Source organism: Lineus longissimus, chromosome 5, assembly GCF_910592395.1.
Source record: "Lineus longissimus chromosome 5, tnLinLong1.2, whole genome shotgun sequence".
NCBI classification, from domain to species: Eukaryota; Metazoa; Nemertea; class Pilidiophora; order Heteronemertea; family Lineidae; genus Lineus; species Lineus longissimus.
Window position 1 is genome coordinate 20,050,176 of NC_088312.1, and position 22,469 is coordinate 20,072,644.

The 22,469-nt window shown below is 40.4% G+C and overlaps 1 protein-coding gene across 10 annotated transcripts; it reads right to left on the reverse strand.

The window, feature by feature from the left end:
* Positions 1–124: 124 nt before the first annotated feature.
* Positions 125–22,335, reverse strand: LOC135488757 (ADP-ribosylation factor GTPase-activating protein 2-like). 10 transcript variants are annotated; one of them, XM_064773538.1, is made up of 16 exons: positions 22,255–22,335; positions 21,333–21,521; positions 20,947–21,078; positions 17,348–17,555; positions 16,896–17,023; positions 16,467–16,609; positions 15,908–16,036; positions 15,577–15,606; positions 14,604–14,774; positions 13,954–13,968; positions 12,633–12,833; positions 12,003–12,129; positions 11,645–11,854; positions 10,463–10,637; positions 7,014–7,067; positions 125–4,833 (listed from the first exon to the last, which is right to left on the reverse strand). In XM_064773538.1, the coding sequence occupies exons 1-15, from the start codon at positions 22,324–22,326 to the stop codon at positions 7,039–7,041; spliced, it is 1,959 nt and encodes a 652-aa protein (XP_064629608.1). In that variant the 5' UTR covers positions 22,327–22,335; the 3' UTR covers positions 125–4,833; positions 7,014–7,038. The 10 variants fall into 10 exon arrangements, with proteins under 10 accessions (XP_064629608.1, XP_064629605.1, XP_064629610.1 ...); XM_064773535.1 differs by having other exon boundaries at positions 12,003–12,132; XM_064773540.1 differs by lacking the exon at positions 15,577–15,606 and having other exon boundaries at positions 12,003–12,132.
* Between the last annotated feature and the right edge of the window lie 134 nt (positions 22,336–22,469).

Genomic DNA, 22,469 nt, shown 5'->3' on the forward strand with positions numbered 1-22,469 from the left:
ATCAGGTGCTGTGTTTGATTCAGCAATAATTGTATTCCTCAAGGGTTTGACCTGCCTCGCTACGGACTGCAGTCACCCTTCAATACTGACAAGTTTGCTGTCACAAACAAACAGAAATCTCAAATAAGATAAAGATGACAATTTATTTTCCCATATACCAAATGGCTCGATAATATACATGAGATACACTGTATACAGGGTATATGTGGGTACCTAATGACAGCATCCCATGGCGCACACTTGAGTGTCAGACAAGTCTGCATGATATACACACATCAAATAATACTCAACTCTAAAATAGACATTTGTACACATGCTTCAATTCAACTGGCGATAATCACACATCACCCGAGCAAAAAAATACCTATGTCAAATCAAAGTTGCACCAATATAAACCAAGTGGTCCCACATACACTCTCGGATGGAGCCCAAGGCCATTTGATAGGGGTTTTTGCGTGTTATCTGTTGTTGTATCAAACATGTACCATTGCAAACGCCTGGGCAAAGGCCTCGACAAGTCCATGTCAAAGATCTGGTTGGCCACCAAGTATATGCAGGACCCATGGGGTATCAATCATCTGCAAACCCAACAAGAACTTCCAATGCTGAGAATAGGTTCAGTGCAAGTTATACTCGTGCTTACATGTAACATACTGATGGAACCTTGACTTCAGGGCTCAACCACCAGACCTGGAAATTTACCCCTTTTGGCAGTGCACTCTCAAAGCTTCCTTTACAAAACAATTACCAATGCACAACCGGACAAGCTTTTCAACTAACACACAAGCAGTCTGCTTCTAAAGCAAATATTAACAGGACTGGCGCATTGTGGACTTCTGCCCCATTGTCTCTTATGCTGTGATAGACAAGAATGTTGCAGCAGCGATTTGTATACAGTGGAACCTCTGTTAGCAGACACCTCTCTATTAAGGACACTAGTTTTGGTCCGAAATTGGTTATTTCCATTCAATTTGACCTCTCTAATCAGGACACCTCTCTACTAAGGACAGTACTTGTCAGTCCCGTGGGTGTCCTTAATAGAGAGGTTCTACAGTAGTTGATTCACCAGCCACTCAATAACTTTGCACTGAATTGTAAATGAACAAAATGCCGACAGGACATGCCAGTATGTCACTGCTTTAAAAACTCAAACTTCACTTCTGACGATTCATTGATACCGCAATTAGTTTTGTGATCCAAGACATTGGGGAGAATAATATACATTAAAATCAAGAATCAATCAGCAGAGTGGAATACCCCCGGGCAGGACAAGACACTAGGGGAAGCCAGAGGCAATGTCTGCAATACCTTCTAGTTTTGCCCCATTGCCGTAGTGCCTTCTGATATAACACTGTCCACAAGGCAAATAGCATATCTCACTAATTCCCAATTCAAACTTTGCCTTTGCTGCATTTCACACACTGGAATGTCCAGACTGCCTTTCTAACAACTGATTGCAGAATGTTGCACTTTGGCCCATGTTTTGACAGCACTTCCACAAGGTACTTTTTTGTGCATCTTTTGCTGTGCCCTCAAGATGAGCCCTAAAGCGACAGTAAATTATCATTGTCTAAGTTATCAGCTCTACCTTTTTCACTAACAAGTACACTAAGATAGAGAAAATTACAGGGTAGTTTTCCCCATTTCACTTTAGTGACGATTCATTGCCGCTCCAAGGTGCAATGCATTTTACTGAAAATTGTTATACTTTCTGAAAGACCCAGAAGACATCACTTTTAAATACACTCTTCTCACAAATAATCTAACAAAATGACGAAGACATATGACAAACTAAAGAGAAACGAAGAACAAAATCGGTTGGATTTCTGATAATAACTTAACCTGACGCAACGGTCAAGAAGATGTATTCTGACCCACCAAGGGTTAACTTTTGCCACCAAATATAGGTTCGCCCAAACTTAAGACTGATGGGAAGAGCAACCGTAACCCTTGATAAACCATTATAATGAAGAAACCCCTCTACCAAGATTATGGTAAATTCATTGAAATAAAAGTCACCATCGCCCAATCACCCGAGATCAAATTTCGCTACAGCTAACAGAAGAAATCAAGAATGTACATCAAAATAAAGAGTGTATATACACAGGGATCATCACTATCAAAGGCCGAATCCGTTTGGTGAAGCCAAACCCTATTACATGTACTTGAATACATGGGTTTTTTGGTGATGCCAGATTTTCACAGGAGTACTGAAATATATCATTCTATGAACAGGTTTGCTGTTTCAAATCAGGTGATAACACCAGAGGAACTGCAGAACCTGCTAACTTTGCCAGCTAGGGGTATTTTGCCATCCCTGGAAATATCTATCTAGATAAGGGATCTTATCAAATTCCATTGTGACACATGTTCATCACAATGGAGAGACTTTTTGATAATATCCCCTATTTACAGACATTTTCAAGTGTGGTATCGAAGTTGACACATCTTTGGCAAAGTTGGCAGTTTGAAGTTTACAACATTGGAGAGAATGAAGTGGCCAACTCTCCAAGAGCTCAAGGGCCACAGTAGAAGTGCTCACGTTTGTCTAAACCTTCAGCCCAATCATGGCCCCAGTAGACTAAAATACAATACTAACAGAGGAATCAATACATATGGTAAGCCTGAAAGTGACTCGCAGCTTAAGGCAACGACTTCTACTGAGAAAACATCTGATTCGCGAGGACAGTTTACCTTTCATCAATGAAGTATGGGCTTGCTTCACTAATTTTAAAATATACATCACTCCGTGCATTTGGATTCTTACTGCCCACAGATATGAGATGGTGTGATATTATCACTTAAACAAATGGCTCATCACTGTGGTTTTATAACCATCAGTGCACCCAGTTCTGAGAAGTCGACCTGCCAAATATGCACACAAAAAAGCGACATAAATTCATCCAATATTCCAAATCCTACTGACTGATAAGAGTAGCTGAGAAAACGTCAAGATATTTACAATAGTTCTGTACAATAGTGGTATCGGAGCAATTTCAGACATATTATTTTCTTGAATCCTAATGGACAAGCACTAGGTTGTTCAAAGACAAGTAACGTCTTATTTATCTGACCCCCCCCCCCCATCACCTCGGGTACAAATATTAAGCAGCACAGGTTACCTTATCATTAGCTGCTCGAGCACCATGTGAAAGGTTCTTATAGTACACATGTAATGCATTATGGTACTGTGCACTAGAAGTTACCTGGACAACTCATAACTGGAACCCAGGGTCAGAGAGTTGGGGGTTTAAGGTAACGCCCAAGAAATGAAAAACAAAATGTAAGTGACTTAAACTTATTTTGAACAACCAGGGCCAGAATATAACTGAAGACAACTTTAGTGAATATAGCCCAACATCGATAGCTTTCTCCAACCACACCAAATAATAAATACTTCACTTTTTTATTGATTTTCAAGCACTTTTTTTCAGTTTTACAAACAAGCGTTTATAGTTTTATCACTTATAAAATATTTTATGGGAAAATATAATTTGAAACACGCTTTCTTATACAAAGGGTGCTGAGAAATGCTTCATTCATAGTTATGACTGCATGACAACCTTTACAGACACAAGTAGACCAATACATGAAAACTCCTTTGGTCAAAAACGCCACAAGGACTAGAGACCATAAACCCAGAAATATTTGTGTGCCTTATATTTTTGCATATTTGCGTTTATAGATACTGCTAAATCAAAAGTGTTGAAAAGTTGCCATTTCACCAAACCTTAAAACAAAATGGCCACAAATGTTCCTGGGTATGCAGTACTTTCTTGACATCATGCTGGACCCAGGAGTATACATACTGTGATTGCATCGTTGCATTTTCTAATACATTCTTGAACCACATTCGACCAACTTCATTAATGCCGGCCTTTGCCTATCTCAAAATATTCCTCTTTTAAGAGCTTGCCCCAAAAATGTTGTAAGCGTACAAAACAAGAGACAAAAATTACCCACTGACATCTTGACTAATCAAGGGTTCCCTTAACCAGCCTCACCTCTTGGATCTGTTTAGTCCAGACCAAGAGGCAAATGTGACCAGAACCCTTGATCATTCAAGATGTTGAGTACTTGCATCAACCACATCCTGGTCAACTGAGGTAACAGATAGACTATCATAATGAACAAGTACATGTAACGAGAATTTCGGACCTCAGTAGAGACTTGAAGTGGCTGCAAAGATTGTAGTGCTTGTCCCAGAATACGGTGGGAAGAGACAGAGCTGAACGCTTTTTCATGCCCATCTCTTGGTTGCCTAGTTTAACTCACTTAGAGAGGCACATCTTATCAAATTTAACAGTACGTCTTTCAGACAAAGATAAACATCATTATGACAACCGTACTGTAGTATTGCATTTTGGTGCCCAGGAACACCTGATTCCCAAGTATCACCAAGTCCAACACCTTTGCAGCTACACCCTTCAAAAGTACTACGATCTGACTCAAAATCAATAGCATGCTTTTAGTATAACTGAGACTTGAAATGAGGCCCTGTTGTATGCGTACCGGTAGTCATCTTCAATGGGTCGTAGGCCAGTCTCAAGCACGCTTCGCCGAGGTACCATTCGAAGAGAACAGCAGTCCAAAGTCAGTGAAAGTTAATTTACTATTGAAGAATAGATTACTGCAAAATATAAAGAAACAGAAAAAAAATAAATGAAAATAAATTCCTCGCTGTTTGTGCTTCAGTTTCGAAGTCTCGGTTGGTGACGTTTATACTCTTGCAGAGTTGGAGTGGTAGTGGAGCATGCAGAAATGCCATCGAAGGAGTTGTCTTGCATCCATGTGGACTATCGTCTTTTCAACTAGATTCTAGTCCCACGTATCCTGTAATGGAATAAACCACATGGTTAGAAATATGAGGCACATCATCACCTGGAGAATCAATTTCTCTCAACTTGTCAAGAATCAGAGAGGCCTTTCAACTGAGGTGGCCTAGCCAGGCCTATCCGGGACTACCCGGGGAAAGGAGAGTGTTTTACAATAAAATTTTGTCACACTAGACTCGTATTCTCCTTGTTACCAGATTGGTACAACTTCTTTTCATAAAGTTACCAATGAGCTCAGTCACGAACCCCTTAGCTATCTTTAAACGTAACGCACACATATTTCTAGGTTTCCCAGTTTAGGCCAGCTGGGTGAGTTGGGAGGCTTGCCTGAATCTTGGCAGGTTGGAAAGCTGATTTTCAAGGGCAATATTCAGAATAAATATCACATTTTTTCAACCTTATCATTCAGCCTGCAATAGAATCTGATTCTTGTTACAGTATAACTTTTAAAAGTTGCATTAACTTTTTGTGCACATGAAAGAATATGAAAGAATTAGTAACCCACAAATTGAGATGAAAAATGAGACGAAGCCAAGATTTGGCATAAATGGACTCAAAATGTATTAACAAAAATGCGCGTTACTTAAAGTTTTGCACACTTAATTTGACCAAGGAATAGAAAAGAAATCCTTTGCTCTCGATCATAGTTTGACAAAGATTAAAACGATCATTTTAAAATAAGGCCACATCAATTCAATATCTTGGACAGCAGGGGACAAATGACTTCTTCACTTTTATTCATTTAAACTACTCGTTGAATCCACTTCCAGGTGATAGGGAAGCTAACCAAGAAATAAAATTGATGTGGCCTAAAGTATGAATGCAGATTAAACAAGTGATGAGAATGTGTCATTAGAAGTGCCGAAAAATCAAAAGGGAGCGTGACAAGAACGCAATTATTAAAATTTGTGATCGGTATCGGAAATACATGATTTCCGTCGCTTCAAGTTAGTTATTAGGATGTGTGCCAGAGAAACGGTGTCTTCGTCCATGCCGTGACCATTGACTTAAATCGCATGCGACGATAATCACTTGTGTGCGGTGGTCATGGCAGGTCGACCTGGGAGTCAATATCAAACACAGTGATTACCAGCTATACCTGCAGTTGCACCAAGCAGTGATTAAAATTGCAGCAGCTGCGATTTAAATCACTTCTTTGTGAAGCGCATAATGACAAAAGAGAAACATTTCCAGAAGGACTAACAATACAACCGACTATCAAACCTACATGTAAACTATCATGACTATGACACTCAAGCATCAGAGAATAGTAAAGCACATAGCGCCGAAGTACAGGTATCCCTCCGAGGGTGTAATTGGCGACTTTTGTCTCTATTCGGGAAGTGCGGTCACACAGTAAAAGAGGTAAAATGATGATGTCAAAGTTACAACCGAGTGGACTGATAGTGACAGTCTATTGAAAAGGAGGAATTGGGGACAAGAAAGGGAAGGGTTACAAGGCTGGACGAGGAAATCACACAAAAAGATTCACATGAAGTCAACAATCATTTCAACGTTTGACGGCCAACACCACACTGAGGGTCAACAACTTTGACTGCCCACACAGGGTAATAGCACTTCATTCAAAACCTAATAAGCCACATCCACCAGTTTTGAAAAGATACCAAGGAACTGTTGCTAAGTTACTACCAGAATCTAACAAGATCTTGTCGATTTACTACCAGAATCAAACGCGTCTCTTTCCATAGCCCCGAGAAAAAGTTAGAATCATGTTTTTTTAAGCTGGATCTCCCCTGCCCATTGAGAAAGACCTCATTAGCCACACTGGGGCTGGTCACACCAATACTGTTTTCGGTAGCAATGTGTTTTGCACCACACTGGGCGACTTAGTACCAATTTTCCAACTTTTTTTCCACTCAGGATGACCCACATGTACTGGTAGGTTGCAATGTTTCCAAAACAGATCGACAAATAACCGAGCATCGTCTTGTGCCCGTGAAAATGGTAGGGCCAGAACTACCACATGTAGCTCGATGGGACAGTGCAATCTTCGGCCTGAAAAATGGAAACCTCTCTACCAAGTGTCTGCAATTTTCAGTTTTGGTGTGACCAGCCTCAAGATAGTTTGGCGGCAGCATAACCCCTGCCCACAAACATGGTTATTAATGAAACAAATGACCAAGAACACGCTCTGGTGTACAGAAACCTCTGGCTTACCAGTCTCACACTCTCTCTACCGTATCTACCCCTGACTAGATAGGACTATTTCCTCTGCAACAGGAAGAGCAAACCAAGTAAAATTAGTATAAGAGTTAGTTAACACAAAACAAAACAAAGCAACAACAACACTTCATGAAAATTACTATGAACTAGGTGAAGACCGATGACGTGACGTCGGGGGAAAGCAACATCATCATCTAGCTTGTCTTCCATCAACGTGTCGATGGTGACATTTCCAAAAGTGCAGAACATGAAAACGCCTACTGCCAATAACAGACTTACTACCATTTGTGTTTACAAATGCAAATTCTGTAAGTGTAATCATGAACAATCTCTTTTTTCATGCAGTAATCAAACATTCTGCAAAATCACCAGCGGGTTCAAAATTCTTCATGGTAATAAAGCAGTGAATTCAATTGTGCAGAAAATATTTTTAGCTTTTAGTGAGTCCTATACTTTCAGAATTTGCTTCCACAGTTACCCAGGTGAAAAATACATCTGACCAGCAGTTTTTAAATCAAACTACCAATGTAACTTGTGTAACGGATACTTTTACAGTGAGAGGGTTTTATGCAGAGAGATGAAAGTGCACTTTTTGATACCAAACATTTCAGAGCTATGTTTAGTTATATAATACTACAGTTTTTATTTGTTTTGTAGTAAAGGTTTGTATTGATAGTCTTAAGATAAAGCATAGGATCATCTCAAAACAGCTTGACGCCATGAGGGATGAATTTTTTGAAATCGGAAATTATTCCTCTTTTTCAACTTTGACTTTATGATTTGTCTTCATCTTTAAGACTTTATCACCTTTCTCTCCGCATGAGATCCTCAAATTACAACTAGAACATAAACGCTAATAATCGAAATTTAACATAACAGGACTCCTGTAAACAAAACATCTGAAGAAGAGATCTATAGGTTTTACTGCATGCCTTGAGATTTGAAAAGAATACCCGGTTCATATCCAGTTAAATCTGTAGATTAGAAATAAATTATGTACAGAACATTTCTACCAAGCCTATAGTCTTAATAGGAATATCAGCTGTTGTTGGTGACAGATGATACACGACACCTTGCACTGAAGACAGAGAAAATGTCACCCAAAATTGAAGACGTATCCTGTGATGAACCTCATTTGTATTTGTCATGCTTACTAGGTTAACTCCCAAAGCCGCAAAGGCATACTACAACAACAATCGCAAATATTATTACCCAGCCTATCCAGAGACCTTTCTAGAGAACCAAGGGCAGCCACAATCTAGCAACACGCAAGGACATTTCAGGCCATTTGAGAGTTACAAAGTGGCACCAGCTTGGTATCAAACCCGGGACCTCCTAATCAAAAGGCCGACGCTCAACTGTTGTGCCACCGCGCTCCCGGTTCAATTTACCGGCTAATTTTTTTAAACATCGGTACCCTCCTATAATACCCCGATATATTTCAGATTGTCTGCATCAGTGCAAGGTGTCAATCGCCAAACCTATAGAACAGAACAGAACCATGAATTACAGGATTAGCCATCCCCATCTATAACAGCGCCATCTCATATGATCAAGTTGACCCCTCCATCACTGTTACTGGAGCGAAATGGCTTGGGCAACCTAGAATTGGCATGCAGGGATATTTTCACTGGATTGGTATAAACCAATACTCTGTCTACAAACTGTGGTTTAAGGAATTGAACCCGAGGCGGAGGACCTTGGTTGAGTTACCAAGACACTCGAGGGTGGAGCTAAAATACAGTCCAAACCCTCGCCTGTCGGCTCAGGTTTGGACGAAATTTTAGCTCCACCCGAGAGTGTCTTGGGAACTCAACCAAGGTCCGAAGCCGAGGGTTCAATTTCTATTCTAAAATACCTCAAACTTAAAAAGATAGGCCACGAAAATAACTTATATATGTGCGAATTTGGCAAATTCCATCCATCGCCGGCCCGGCCGGAGCGCCGGTAGCGCTGTTGCTTACATTATGTTACGGCAACGTTACAGAAAATGAGACATGTACATTTTGTACAGCGCGCATAGGAAGTCCGCATCGGCTCGCTCAAGTGATGCTTAAATCCGCGCAAATGGGCTATTTGGAGCGTTTTTCTCGGCAAATATGTGTAGTGCTCATTGAAAAACTTAGGGTGGTTGATGCTTCCTTGGCTGATTTGTGTCTGAAGCAGTGTTTTGAGAGCCTCAAACTTCTGAAGTGAGCGGAAATTCCATTGACGTGACGTGTGCATGGTTTCCACATTTTAGTGCAACCCGAGGGAACTTTGGTAGAGCATCTTGGTTGCGTGTCCAAAACACTCCGCTCTCAGAATGAGGCTTATGCATTTTCCATTTAAAAGTTGACTTTACGGTACCAAGGTATTTTAGAATGAAGTGCAATACACCCAGAGTCGGAGAGAAAACTGCAATGTCCAGTCATTTAGTTAAAGGAATTTCAATGTGAGGTTAGCTGCTTTTTTGATAAGACTGCACTGTACTTTAAGTTTAGATCGCCCTGACCAATGGTCTAAGTTTAAAGGAGGCCTATAGGCTAGAGTTAGGGGGTCAAACTATAGGTCTTCAGGTCACTTATATGCACACTTGGGGAGCCAGGTCATGTTATGATCAGTGATCAATGTATTCCTTGTCCAAGCGTGAATAGTTTCGATGTAATGTGAGATAGGCGACTATCGACGGCTTTGTGTAACTTAATCTGACCTACCTGACTCCTGCCTATAGTCTCCCTTTAAGTTGCAATATTTTACGCTTCCTTTCTTTCAGAGAGCTTGATAGAATTTCAAAGCTCAAAGCAGTACACTAGATTAATGGCATACTGTTTCATTCTCAGCATAGTTGAGGCAAGTGGAAAAGTCTGCAGACAATCAGAAACCATCAGAATGATAAGAGGTATAAAGAGCACACAGTGTTGATAGTCTGCAGCTAAGACAAACATTAGCAGAAGTATCGATACCACTACAACCTATCACAGGGGTCAAAATCAGCACAGTGCTCTGGACCTGTTTCTTTTAAAATCAACATCATTTGTCACTTAGTATTACTCTATGTTGCCTCTGCTACAGATAAGACATATGGAAGTCCAGCATTTAGGCCTGATTCAGGCAGAGTGTAGTTTTCAGACTGCTCGAAGTCAGGCCTCCTAGGTCGTGTGTTGAAGTCAGCAGAAATAATGACAGAGGCTCCTGTGCAGACACAAGTGCAGAAGCAATGCATTCTGCTCCTTCGTCATAGCCATGAGGCCAACAGCTAAGCATTCATTCTTTAGCTCATCCAAACTGACCACGGGTAGGACTTCCACAAAGAATCACTTGCCATACTGGCTACTAGCAACTAGCTTATTTGGACCCCTGCTGGAATACGTAGACAGAATACTGGGTTGTTGCAACAAAAGTTTAACAAGCGTTGGTATTGTATGTGTCTGTAAGATGTATGTTGTGTTTTACGCTTGTACCTGAGTAGTTCCTATAATCGTACGGCGCTACATCCGTAGAGTCAGAGTCGTTACTCGGCCCGGACATTTCAGTGTTCTCATCGTAACTACCGGACTCGCCGACGACGATTGCAGTACTGGGAGTAACCTCGCCAGATGACGCACGAAAATTCATGAATTTTAGTTTATAGGGTACCTGGTGATTATAATGAACTCCATTAGAATGTTGTTCCGGTTCTCATAACCTGGGGACTGATGATGACGACAAAATCGAACATGTTGGTTAGAAACGACCTCAGACGAAGCTGGCAAAAGTTCATCACCCATGTGTTCATTCGTAACAACACTGTCTGTACAACTCTCTGAGAATCTCTCCACTAACTCATTTCTGAGGTCAGCAACCGAAGAAATCAAATTCTGATTTGTGGCTGAATAACAACTTGTCAGGTATTCTTTTATTCTATGAACCAAGAGTTGGGTTTTTTTTCATCATCAACCCCCAGGAAAGTGAACATGGATTGAAATTTATGCCCACTGTCAAAATTTGAACAAAAGAAAGCATCTTTAAAATATGGCAAAAAATAATATTGATTAATGTGTGCTAAAAAGGAAGTGTGTTGTTATGGACTGGAATAGACAGGGATGTGGCAGAGCCCAGAGTAAAAAAAAGAGAATTTCTTTTTTGTGTGAAAATACTGTCCTCGGAACTGCACCGACTTGCAAAATATGCCTCAAAAATGGTTATTTTTTGTCCGATTTTGAAAATTCAAAGTTTTATCGAGAACTGTGGCATAGATCTTACCATTTCAGCTGTCAAATTGAGCATTTTTATGAGTAGAAAAAAATGGAAATCGGCCAAAAATTGGAACTTTCTCATCCCTGAATAGACTAACCCATTATTCAAATGCAATCAAATCTAATCTGGTAAGGATACTACATGTATCAGCAATGTAAGTTGTTAAAGGGGCTTTAATACTGAAATGAACACAAGGAGCAAAATGCCAACCCAGCAATGATGTAACATTTAATTCTTAAGCCATGCCAAACAGTTGTTATATCGTTAGGTTATAATGACAGTGAAGCAACCCTCGAAGGCCTTGAGGCTTCCGAGAAAAGACTCGATGCAATCTCAATCCTCAGGGGTTATCACTCGAAGGAAAACATCAACAACGACCACAACGAGAGCTAACAGTAGCGACGTACCTGTAGAGACGACATCACGCCATTTGCTATGTTGGATAATTTTCCGGCGACTTTTGTAACACCTTGCCTGACGCCATCTTTGATGTCTTGTAGATCAGGACCCGTGTTGTAATAGTCAGTTTTCGACGACCTTCGCCCGTCGCCGTAGTAGTCGTCACTGGATATGCTACTGTGGCCGTCGAACTGAGACAACTTCTGTTTATGTTCAAACTGGAAGGAGAGAATGGAAGATTGCCTAATTTGCAAATAAAATTCCAGACAGAGTCCTTGACCAGCTGCATTTACTTTTCTTATAGCTACACGACCTACTCATGTTCAGAGTAACAGAAAGTATTCAATGTGCAAAGCCTTGACTTACACTTGATGTACTATTTCCATGAAACTGATCAGAAGAAATCGATTTGGCATTGGCGAATCTTTTCTGTGCCTCCTCTGAAGTAGACTCCTCGCCCTTTGGCTTTGTTGATGAACGACTTCGGCCATATCTGCTGAAAAATGAAAAAGAAAACAATGGATTTACTACTTTCTGGTCGCAACTGAAAACAGCACAGTTATTCTGAGGGTTAATGTATATCCAGGACTGCTACAGTAGTGACCAGTTTTCAATAAATAGAAATTAATATCAGCTTATTTTTCAGTATTTGTCAATTATTCTTGTCATAGAAAATTTTTGGCCCAAGTGGTACTTGGGCCTCATCAGCGTGGATGGATCTCTGGCTACCGTGTGGAAGATGTTTCGTGGTTCAAATGGCCAAAAGTTGTGCCAGCTGGTTAACACTGACTCAGGATGCTCAAAGAATTACATTATAGATGGTGATACGGTTACCTTTGAAGTCTTATATCACCTGAAGCCAAAGCCTCATTCACATGAAGACGATGATTGATCATAGATTTGTCAGGTATGCCTTCTCAAAAGAACTCGGGCAGTTCTGAACTAAATAAACTGTTTTTTAAAAACTAAGTAACGGAACACCATTGCCTTTATTACCTGTCATCAGAAGCACTCTCCTTATGAGGCATCGACGCAACTACAGAAGACTGTTTGCTTTCGAATCGATCCATATCCCAGCTATTGCCTCCCGACTTGCTGGAACCCGAGTCCCACGAACCAGACTTGCTATTCCCCCACCCATTGCTTCCATAACGATCCTTTTCTTCGTTCTTAGCCCCGTACAGATTGTCGTTAAACCTGAAACAGACAAGAGAAAATCAGCCTGGGGACAGAACATAGACTAGTCTTTATCAATTCTTGATAACATCAATTCGGAATCATCTATTGAGGTCAGCGCTTTTAACATTGTGTAAGACATTCAATTTCTAAAGATGCTAGCTGCTGACTCGGAGCTAAAACCATCTGGAGCTGCCCTAATCTCAAAGTAAAGTCTTGAAGTCTTCGGGTTCTGAGTAAGAGTCACCTGCTGTAAGTGAGCGACATCTCCCTCCGTCGGCATTATGGACAGGACCTGATTACAAATGTTTCTTTTCTTGTAAACCAGGGGTGAATTACAGTACATGCAATAACCAGTGAATACTGGCATGAATAATACCACTATTGTCTACGAAATGTCTTGCAAAAGCATCAATATGTGTATGTGAACACCAAATTCCAGAAGTAGTGTACTGTATCTGCTATAGATTACAACAAGTACTGGAAGTTTTTGTGTTGCTTAAGCCATCAGTGATCGATAGGAAGTTCATGGTTGATCGAGGGACTCAGAGCTTAGCAATACGAAATAACTCGGAATCTGGATTTGGCAAAGAATGCTCGGAGTTCAGGATTTTGATTCTTCAGGGTGGTACATGTATTTCTATCTCCTAAACCAGTCATCTCAACCATTTTTTACACTGTACAATAAGCATTGATATAATGTGCATGCTATACTGGGGAAGGGGTTTGAAAGTATATGCTAAATCAAAAAGACAAACACAATTTACTGCACCTCGCAATCAATTATTTCCACTTATGATTTTCGACTCAATGAAGCTATTCGAGCCGCAAATCAATGTTAACGGATGTCTTTTTGACAGCATTTACCACACACCCGGGATGGAAAGTACATGTAGGCCATGGGCCAAATCAATAAAGCTGTCATCTGTGACAACATTTGGGTGCAAATATCAAGTTCCCACAACAGCAGTATGGTAACCGGATACACCATGTTGTAGACTGACTTTAATAATGAGAAAATCCACTATTACTCATCCGGTCTGCCCCCCCCCAAATGTTGTCTCAAATTCAAAAGCTAAGCTCCCTTTTGGATCTGACCCACGGCCAAAAAGGATTGTAATTGTATTCAAGCCACCATTACCTCTTATTTTGCTTTCTGTAAATTAATGAGAAAAGAACTTTAGGTATTTTATAGGGATACCTAATCTAACCTCTAACATGAGGGTAACAGAAATTACACCAATAATTTTCATTTTACTCCCTGCAAAGCAATATTGTCACAACTGCAAACAAAATAAATGCTGTTTGAAAACTGCAAACAAATGGGGCCAAGCATATAGCGCATGCACCAGATAGGATGGCACACAAAATCATAGATATTTTTGAAGCAGGAAAATTCCTATAGATCCTTGCCACAATTACTTTTTTTCACACTTCATAGTTTGTAACACTTTTGACTCAAACTCTGACACATTTCAACCAAACGTCATAAAATATCCACAAAATGCCTGCTAGCGATCACTTGCTAGAGTCACAGAAATGTTGGGGGCCAAATCATTCAACACCTGCTCATACTTTTCACATGCAAAACAACACATCAGGTGTTAATATGTTATGACCACGAGTCAAATCTTAAACAAGCAAGGGCATGACTTTTACCAACTCCAGCAAGCACTCAAGAAAAAGTTTTGTAGGCCAAAAAGCCACACAAAAAGCTGCAAGATGTGCTACCAGCTTTAAATGTAAAAAAGTCTGAAGTTTATTTTGAATCATGACAACTTGGAATCTTACCTCGACGAGCTGGAGCCCGATGAGAATCCGCCGACAATTTCGAATTCATCTTCGAAGAAATCTCGATTCCCTCGAGAAGAATATCGATCATGACTTGACTTGTTGTTGTCACCAGACGGCGTCTCCTGTTCTATCGTCTGCATATCACTGATGGCCGAATGGCTCACCCCCCTGGAGAGAGAAAAACAGTCGTCAGAAAAGGAGCTGTACAAAACCAAGAGAGGCAGCAGGTCAGAGTGTGTCTTTTACGAATAAATGGTCACACAGCGCTCTGTGTGGAGTTTTTTTATAAGAGGAGCGGAAAAGGTTGACTTTATAGAGGTGAGAATTTTAGGAGGGGTGGAAGTGAGATTTAAGAGGGTTGCTACTAATGGAAAACCACTCCAAAATCAGAATTTTATGCGGGGGAGAAAGTCCAAGAGAGAAGGGGTGGGGTTAACTCTGAAAGTATGACATGTAGAAGTCTGGAGAAAAGAAATTTAAGCCCCCCCCCTCCAACTCCTGTTCTATCACCGCGACTCACAGTGTGGAATCAAGAGCAAGAACAGCTGTCAAAACAATTGACCTTGAAGAAGATTATATTCAGCTGGTATTTTGCGAGATATTTGATGGGACTCGTTAAGTTTGGTAACAAGGTTATAAAGCCATCAGAAATGAGCATAATGACACCAGCATCCATGAACAAAACTACCCATAAACACTCTTCAAGGTTACTTGGTGACGTGGAGTTATGTACTAAAACTATGTACATGTAGAAGTGCGCACAAAACTATTGCAGATTAGAAAGGATTATGACTTCATGAACTGAAAGACTGGAATCTCTGAAACAGAAAAGCAACCAGATTCGAAAGCTATTTATAGAAGTTTGGCGCTATTTATTGCAATGTTACAGCTATATATATACCTAGCTGAAGTGAGGGTTAGCATTTTGTATCACTCTGGAAATGTCAGGGGTGAGGCATTCGTCACTTACCTATCAAATGCAGCTGATGCACTCGAACCTCTGAAGAAAGAACTAAACTGTGGTATCGAAAAAACCCTTTGACGCAAAGACCGAACACGCCTTGCAGAAACTCAGCACAAACTCTCCAGTCAGGAAAAAAGTTTTCAAATATATTGAAGATATTTTCTGCAGCTACATGTAATGGCAAAGGTGCAAGTATGGACCATGACGCCATTGATGATGACGATGATGATGATGGGGACTGCGGCATGCAATTGCAGAAGTAGTCAAAGTCTGATAACAAAACAAAGAGGAAGAGCTCTCACCAAAGTCATCACGGCCCGACTGATTAAATTCTCACCTGTTAGATCCATATCCCATCCCGAGTCTCTCCGCCTGTTCCTTTCGCTTTGGATCCATATTTTTCATCCTCTCATCCTGCCTCTTTCTCTCCAGACTCAAGTCCTGGTACGCCAATCGAATTGAAGCCCTGAAAAATTAAATCCAAACTTATGAAATGCTTTCCTGAAGTTTCTTCACGGTCATAATATCAGTTGATCAAACCACAACAATGCAAAAGGAAAATCCCAACAACTCAGTCATTAGACGTCATGATAAGTGTATAGCTTATACACACTAAACTTCACACTCAGAAATCATCCCTCCAAAAAAGAAATTGACTTCTGGGAGACCTAGACTAGGCTTGCCACAGAGGACATGTATTGTTCTGCGCATGCTAGGACATGCAATAGCCAAACCATTATTTTCCAATCCTCTACACGTCTACAGAGGGGTAGATATTGACACCAATTGAAAACTGAAATACTTAACCTATTTTGTGTCAGTCACAAAATATTTGGGAAAACAAGGCTAATTTGAATCAAAATTGAGGGAACCTAACAAATTTTTGTTTTGCTCACATTTTCTTTTCTTCGCCTTCCTGTGTTAACACTTCTTGCTTCGCTGCCATATTCGCCAACGTCTCCTTCTCTTTATCACGCAGCGCTGCCTGAGACTCGATTTCACTGAAGTCTGTTTTCACTCGCTGAGCACCTAGGCCCTTCTGAATGGAGAAATGTCATGGTCAGTGTACTTTCTTCACATGTGACAACCAGATTATGGGGATAAGGGATAGTCCAGTGCCTTTCATCTCCCACTTATTTTGCTTAGCAGCATAGGTCTTTGGCAGGTATGACAGCTAGGTTCAGCAAGACAGCTGTGTCAAGAAGGTTATTGTATATTTCAGACAGCAAGGACAAAATTAGGAAACTTTGTCGATTTGTGATCATTTCAACAAAGTCTGTAGAATACTTTCAAAACAGCGGTTTGACAAAATTTATACGACCTACCCCTTTCTTATTGCCAGCAGGCTTCTTTCTCCCGCCAATGGTACTTTTCCTTGGCTCAGCAGTCTTCAGGGCTTCCGTGGGGGACATACTGAGGGCAATTTCAACATTGGGTCCCTGGGAGGGATCGCCTGAAGTGGATCAAATAGCCATTTTCAAAAAGAGTCAATCAAAATCTTTAGATATGAGAGATGAGAATGCATCACCAACTACATGTTCACTTTTCTTTTACCCCAAACACATTTTCTTCCTTACCTTTGACATAATTTTCAAAAAAATCCAAACCGTGTTTTTTATGTCTAGCCAGAGGCACTTTCCAATGAGTCAAAGTAACAAACTATAGCATAGTTGTTTTTGTTCAAAGACTAATAAGGGCTTGGCCTCAGAGAAGATGATGATGATGATGATGAAGAAAGAGCCATACTAAAATAATACAATACTGCTAAAAATCTTACCACTATCAACATTCTGTCGGAGATTACCATTGCCGTTCTTGATTGGCTCTGGAGCAGAGACAGCGTTAGTGGAGTCAGGACCTGAGAAGTTATCCACAGTCTCCTTACAGAGGGCAGCATTTGTGTGGTCCTTGAAGAAGTCCTCGTCATTGGTTTCGGGGTTTGTCGGCATGCCGTGTGTGTGGTGACCTTGGTCGTCAAGATGAAGCTGTCGAAATAACATAGGAAAGTGTCCCTCAACATACATCAAAACAAGTACTGTGGGTTGAAATTTACAACCCAAGATCGGAAATGACGTAGTTTGGTTGCATTCAATTATCAATCCTTCGAATAACAGCACTCCTTTCATCAATTGACGACCATTTTTGGGCCGTGATCGGGGATTGTCCACTTGTTATAAACTGTGTTTTAACATTTGAGTTGGCTGCGAGATGTCTCTATAAATAAGTCTAGTTTTAGACCTTTGGGGTCGCTCGACCGTCTCAAACATGTAGCACACAGTATGTTTCTGTAGTGCAAATGCCAGGAAGAAACTATCAATATCATCATGTTGCCTTCCATAAGTTGCCAGAATTCAACAGTCCCATGGTATTCTTATACAATGCTTAGCTTCTAACAAGAGGCCCAAGGGCCTGGCGCTCAGCTGAAATATATGAACATGGAAAGTACCCGATAGATCTCTTTCAACCTCAGTTTTGTCAATATATCAGGCAAACATACCAAAGTAAAAAGACTTTTAAATGGTGACAAATATGCCACTTATTAGTCAAATCTAAGTGCCTGAGCCAGGCTGACCTTGAAAAGTAGGTCAAATAGAAAGCCCATGTGATATCATGTAAAGGAGACTTATTGTACACCAACCATAAAATTCATGTCACTCTGGATACAGCAAAGGCTTTAAAATAGAAAAAAAAAACCAAGATGGCCGCCCACCAAATTATTCAAAAAAGTGAAGAAAATGTATTTACAAGTGAAAAAAGTAAAAATTAAAAAAAAAAAAAACTGACCCGAAGTGGGATTGGAACCCACAACCTTCAGAGTCATACAAGAGCGGGAAATTCAAATCAAGCTTAAACTCGGTCAACACAGATTTTGGCTCAGTAATGCCAACTGGTAGTATCAATCAAAACTACTCTTAGTAGTTTCAAGACCTACATGCATGCGGTCCTTTTCAACTTTATTTCAAGCTTCTATCTGCTTGAATAAAGCGCCAACAAATTGTTTTGTGATTTAGGCTTTTTGCCCCCTGGTGGCCAAACTGTTAATCCTGCCGGACCCACACTTGGTCTATTCAGGAGTCCTGAAGGGTCTAAATGGCTTATAGGGAAAATCTATCGCCTATCCGCCATAGTTTTGAAACGTGCCTGTTTAACGGACAGACAGACAGACAGACAGACAGACAGACGGACATTCATTCTACCATTTACTCATATGAATAGCTCAGCTTGTCAGCTGAGCTAAAAAGGGTGACATAGACGGGGAAATGTACACCACCGGATACAGTCTGTGCTTGATCAGGCATCGGTCAGATGATATCCTGAACAAGGCATCTATGGAAGCAAATCCAGAAAGAGACTTTACCTTCGAAGGGCACACTTATTACTCAGTGAAAAGTCAGTCCTGTGGGCTGTTTTCCAATTCAAAATAAAAGTGTAACCTCTTTAAATTAGACTCACAGACTGAACCATAACACTCAACAGCCAACCGTGCCCACATGATTGATGTGATCCGAGAGCTGGGCTTAAAGATGAGCGAGTGGTGTACTACATTTTGAAAATTGTCTATCGTCTACGACATGTGACAGAACAGGATCTAGTGGACTTAATGATGAGGTACTATCAAATAAGGTGTCCATCAAATGAATCATGAGGGACTGTTGAGTTATACTCTAAGCCTGTCCTATAGGGCTAGGCTATGGTTTTTGTCTTTTTTACAGCTACAGTACAGCCATGCACAGCGCAGTGTACAGACAGTACAGGATTGCAAACCAAAAACATGAGCATTGCTGCGTTACGAAACTGCAGTGGAATTCATACTACGATGTCATAATGTGACTTTCAAAATAATTGTAAACAAACGTAAATGGCGAAATTTGTTGCAAAATTGCCAACCACAACAACTCAGGGACCGTAGCCAAAATGGCCGACGGCGAATTCTCCGGTCGCTAGCGCAGTCCATAAACAAGCATCAATTTCACCAACTTTGGGCGCAAGCTTGGTCATCAAAGTTACAGAACTGTTAGAAATACATCCAAACAACATATATGTACAGTTAAAAGTGCATAAAAATCCCGTTTCAACCTCCGGCCGCTACCTTTTTTTCTCCGCCAGACGCCGGGCCCTACCGGTCGTTATTTAGTGCGACCGCCACCAGAGTGTTTATCACGATCTTTCGCCGTTTTAATAGCGCGTTTTAGGCAGATTAATCAATTATTACATGCATGCATTATATATCACCGAAATGATAATTGCGTAGGCTATTTGAAACTAAGTTCAGATATTATTTTTGATCTTTGAATTGAATTTAGGCGAGTGATTTTTGACACCCGGTCGACATATCAGGACTTGTAAAATTCACGCGAGATCGCTTGCATCATCGGCACGTTTGAAAACCGAATTTCACAAGTTCCACAAATATTTATCACATACCATATGTATCACCACAAAGGTAACTCTCTAGACTACATGTATTTGAAACCAAGTTCAGATACTTATTTTCACAAAAATTCGAAGCTATGCAAGCGATTTTTCAGTGGTAGAGATCGACGGAAACAAATTTCTCGCTCTAAAATGACATGAGACGAGCACCAACTTTCGCTAATTTGTGCACAAAATTTCCGCAATATTATAAAAAACTATCGATAAATCTGAATTATATAGACTCTTTTCAGTACCTAAACAAATTTCAGGTACATAGTCATGTTGATTAAAAGAGTATCAACCGATTGAACATGAGAAAGTTCACTCATCTTCATTGAAGCAGCGACTACCGCCATTTTTAAATGGTGGCATCTCTTCTATCGATCGGCCAATCAGCGGCACTGCTTGCAAAAAGTTGAGCCACCGCCAAATTTGAAATCGCCAAAATTCAGTCAATGTGCCTGCAGCGCCAACTGGCGGTGAAAACCATATTAATTCCATTAAAAGTAAAAAATGAAAAAATATTAAAAAATATTCAGCCACATTTGAAAACAATATTTGCTCTGTGGACCGAGGTAAAAAGGGAAATAAATCTAAACGCGAAATGACCTCATTCTCTTAATACAGGTCGGATCGCGCTGATTTTTCGTGTTTTGAGTTCACCTTGGGCAACTCCTAATTTAGCACCGTCAACGAAGTGGCTAGACCTTCCCAATCAGAAATGTCCAATTTTGTCCACAGATGGGTCCCTAGATGGATGGATTGCAGGACGGACACCATTTGAACAGCTATTCTACTAGCTCCGCTGACTTTGTCAGCTGAGCTAAAAATCATACTGACAATTAACAAACACTCCTCAATTTGTAAAAATCTTATCAATGATCTACAAAAATATATTGTCCTATGTATGGAACTTACGGACTACGTCCAAAACAGTCAGAGAAAAGACTGGTTCCTCACCTTTGTCCCATATTGCTTGAGAGCATTCTGTGCTAAATGAACTAATTTGTTTTTATATACTTCTGCTGTATGGGACTTGTACTTTTTCTGCGCGTCTAGGGTGTCACATCCATGCTTTCTAAAAAACTCATTCTGAAGAAGAAAATACATTATATATATGATTAAGAATATTTACCAAATTGCACCCAGAATTACGTGGAAGACAAAAACAAGAGGTGGCAAATTTTGCTTTGATTATGCTTGTTTTTCTAATACACGCTCCATCCCGATTGATAACAAGGTCACCTTTTCAAAAAGCTGATAAACATCCTTAACAGAGCAATGTGAAACTGTTTATAGAATTAACATCTGAAGTACCATTGAGGTATCTAATTATTTGAACTTACAGCATTTACATTGCCTCCGACCTGCATAGCACGAAGCTGGAGCCAGGTCCATCCATCTAGCTGGGTGGATCGTATAAACGACACATGTACACCAAGGGACCGATGCACCCCTGAGCAATCCATGCAAAGGAACACACCATAGGTTACACTAGCCCATGTTGGATTTGCTTGAGAACAGTCAAAGCATTGCTGAAAGAGAAAAACAAGGAGAAATATATAAACCTTTTCGACAAAGACGAATCAGACCCAAAACAAATCAAATGTGCACACTCGGAACACGCCACTTGTCAGAAGGCCTAAGCCGACTTCAGACAAGCCACTGTGACAGATAAGCCACTGTAACCCTTTGTTCCAGGTGAATTGCATGACTGGTCAGCGCCATAACAAACTTCTACGAAAAAAAGGTCGATTATCTCCAACTTGACGAAGTGCACAAAAGACAAAGAGTCAAAGTCAATCAAACTTGTGCGATATCAGTTCGGTACTTGTCCAAATTCGGAAGCGATTCCGATAACGGCTTCCAAGAGGCCTATTGGAATCGCCTCGAATTTGGAAAAGTACCAAACTGATAATAAATGATATTGATAAGTGTATGCCCATGTCAATCAATGTCTATGATTCACTGTACACTACTTCAATTCCTATATGCAGAGAACTGTCCATTTACTTGTTTCCTTCTATTATGCCCTTTAGTCATAGTCAGCTTCACGCATACACGTCACATCTGTATTGTGTACATTTGGCCCATACAATACATAGGCTACATGCATACACTACAGTACATTCCAATGTAGAAAACAGATGCCAAAATATGCCCATATTCGATGCGATTATATCTCTATCTTACACTCATCGTGACTAAACTATACATATATTGATACAGAAACATTTCATTGTGAGAAAAATTCACTTTTTGGTTTACCTTATTTGCCTGAACTGAGCGTAAACGCCGAAAAATAGTTTGAGTATCGGCTTTAGAAGGCTGATCTGCCATCTTGATCGTCGTGTATGATGACGTCACGACTTCACATTCTGTTTCCGGTTTGTGGGAGTGGCAATTTTTAATTGGAATGTTCATGATTGATGCGGGAATTATTAGAATCTAGGCTTAATGGCTTATCTCCAATATGCGAAACA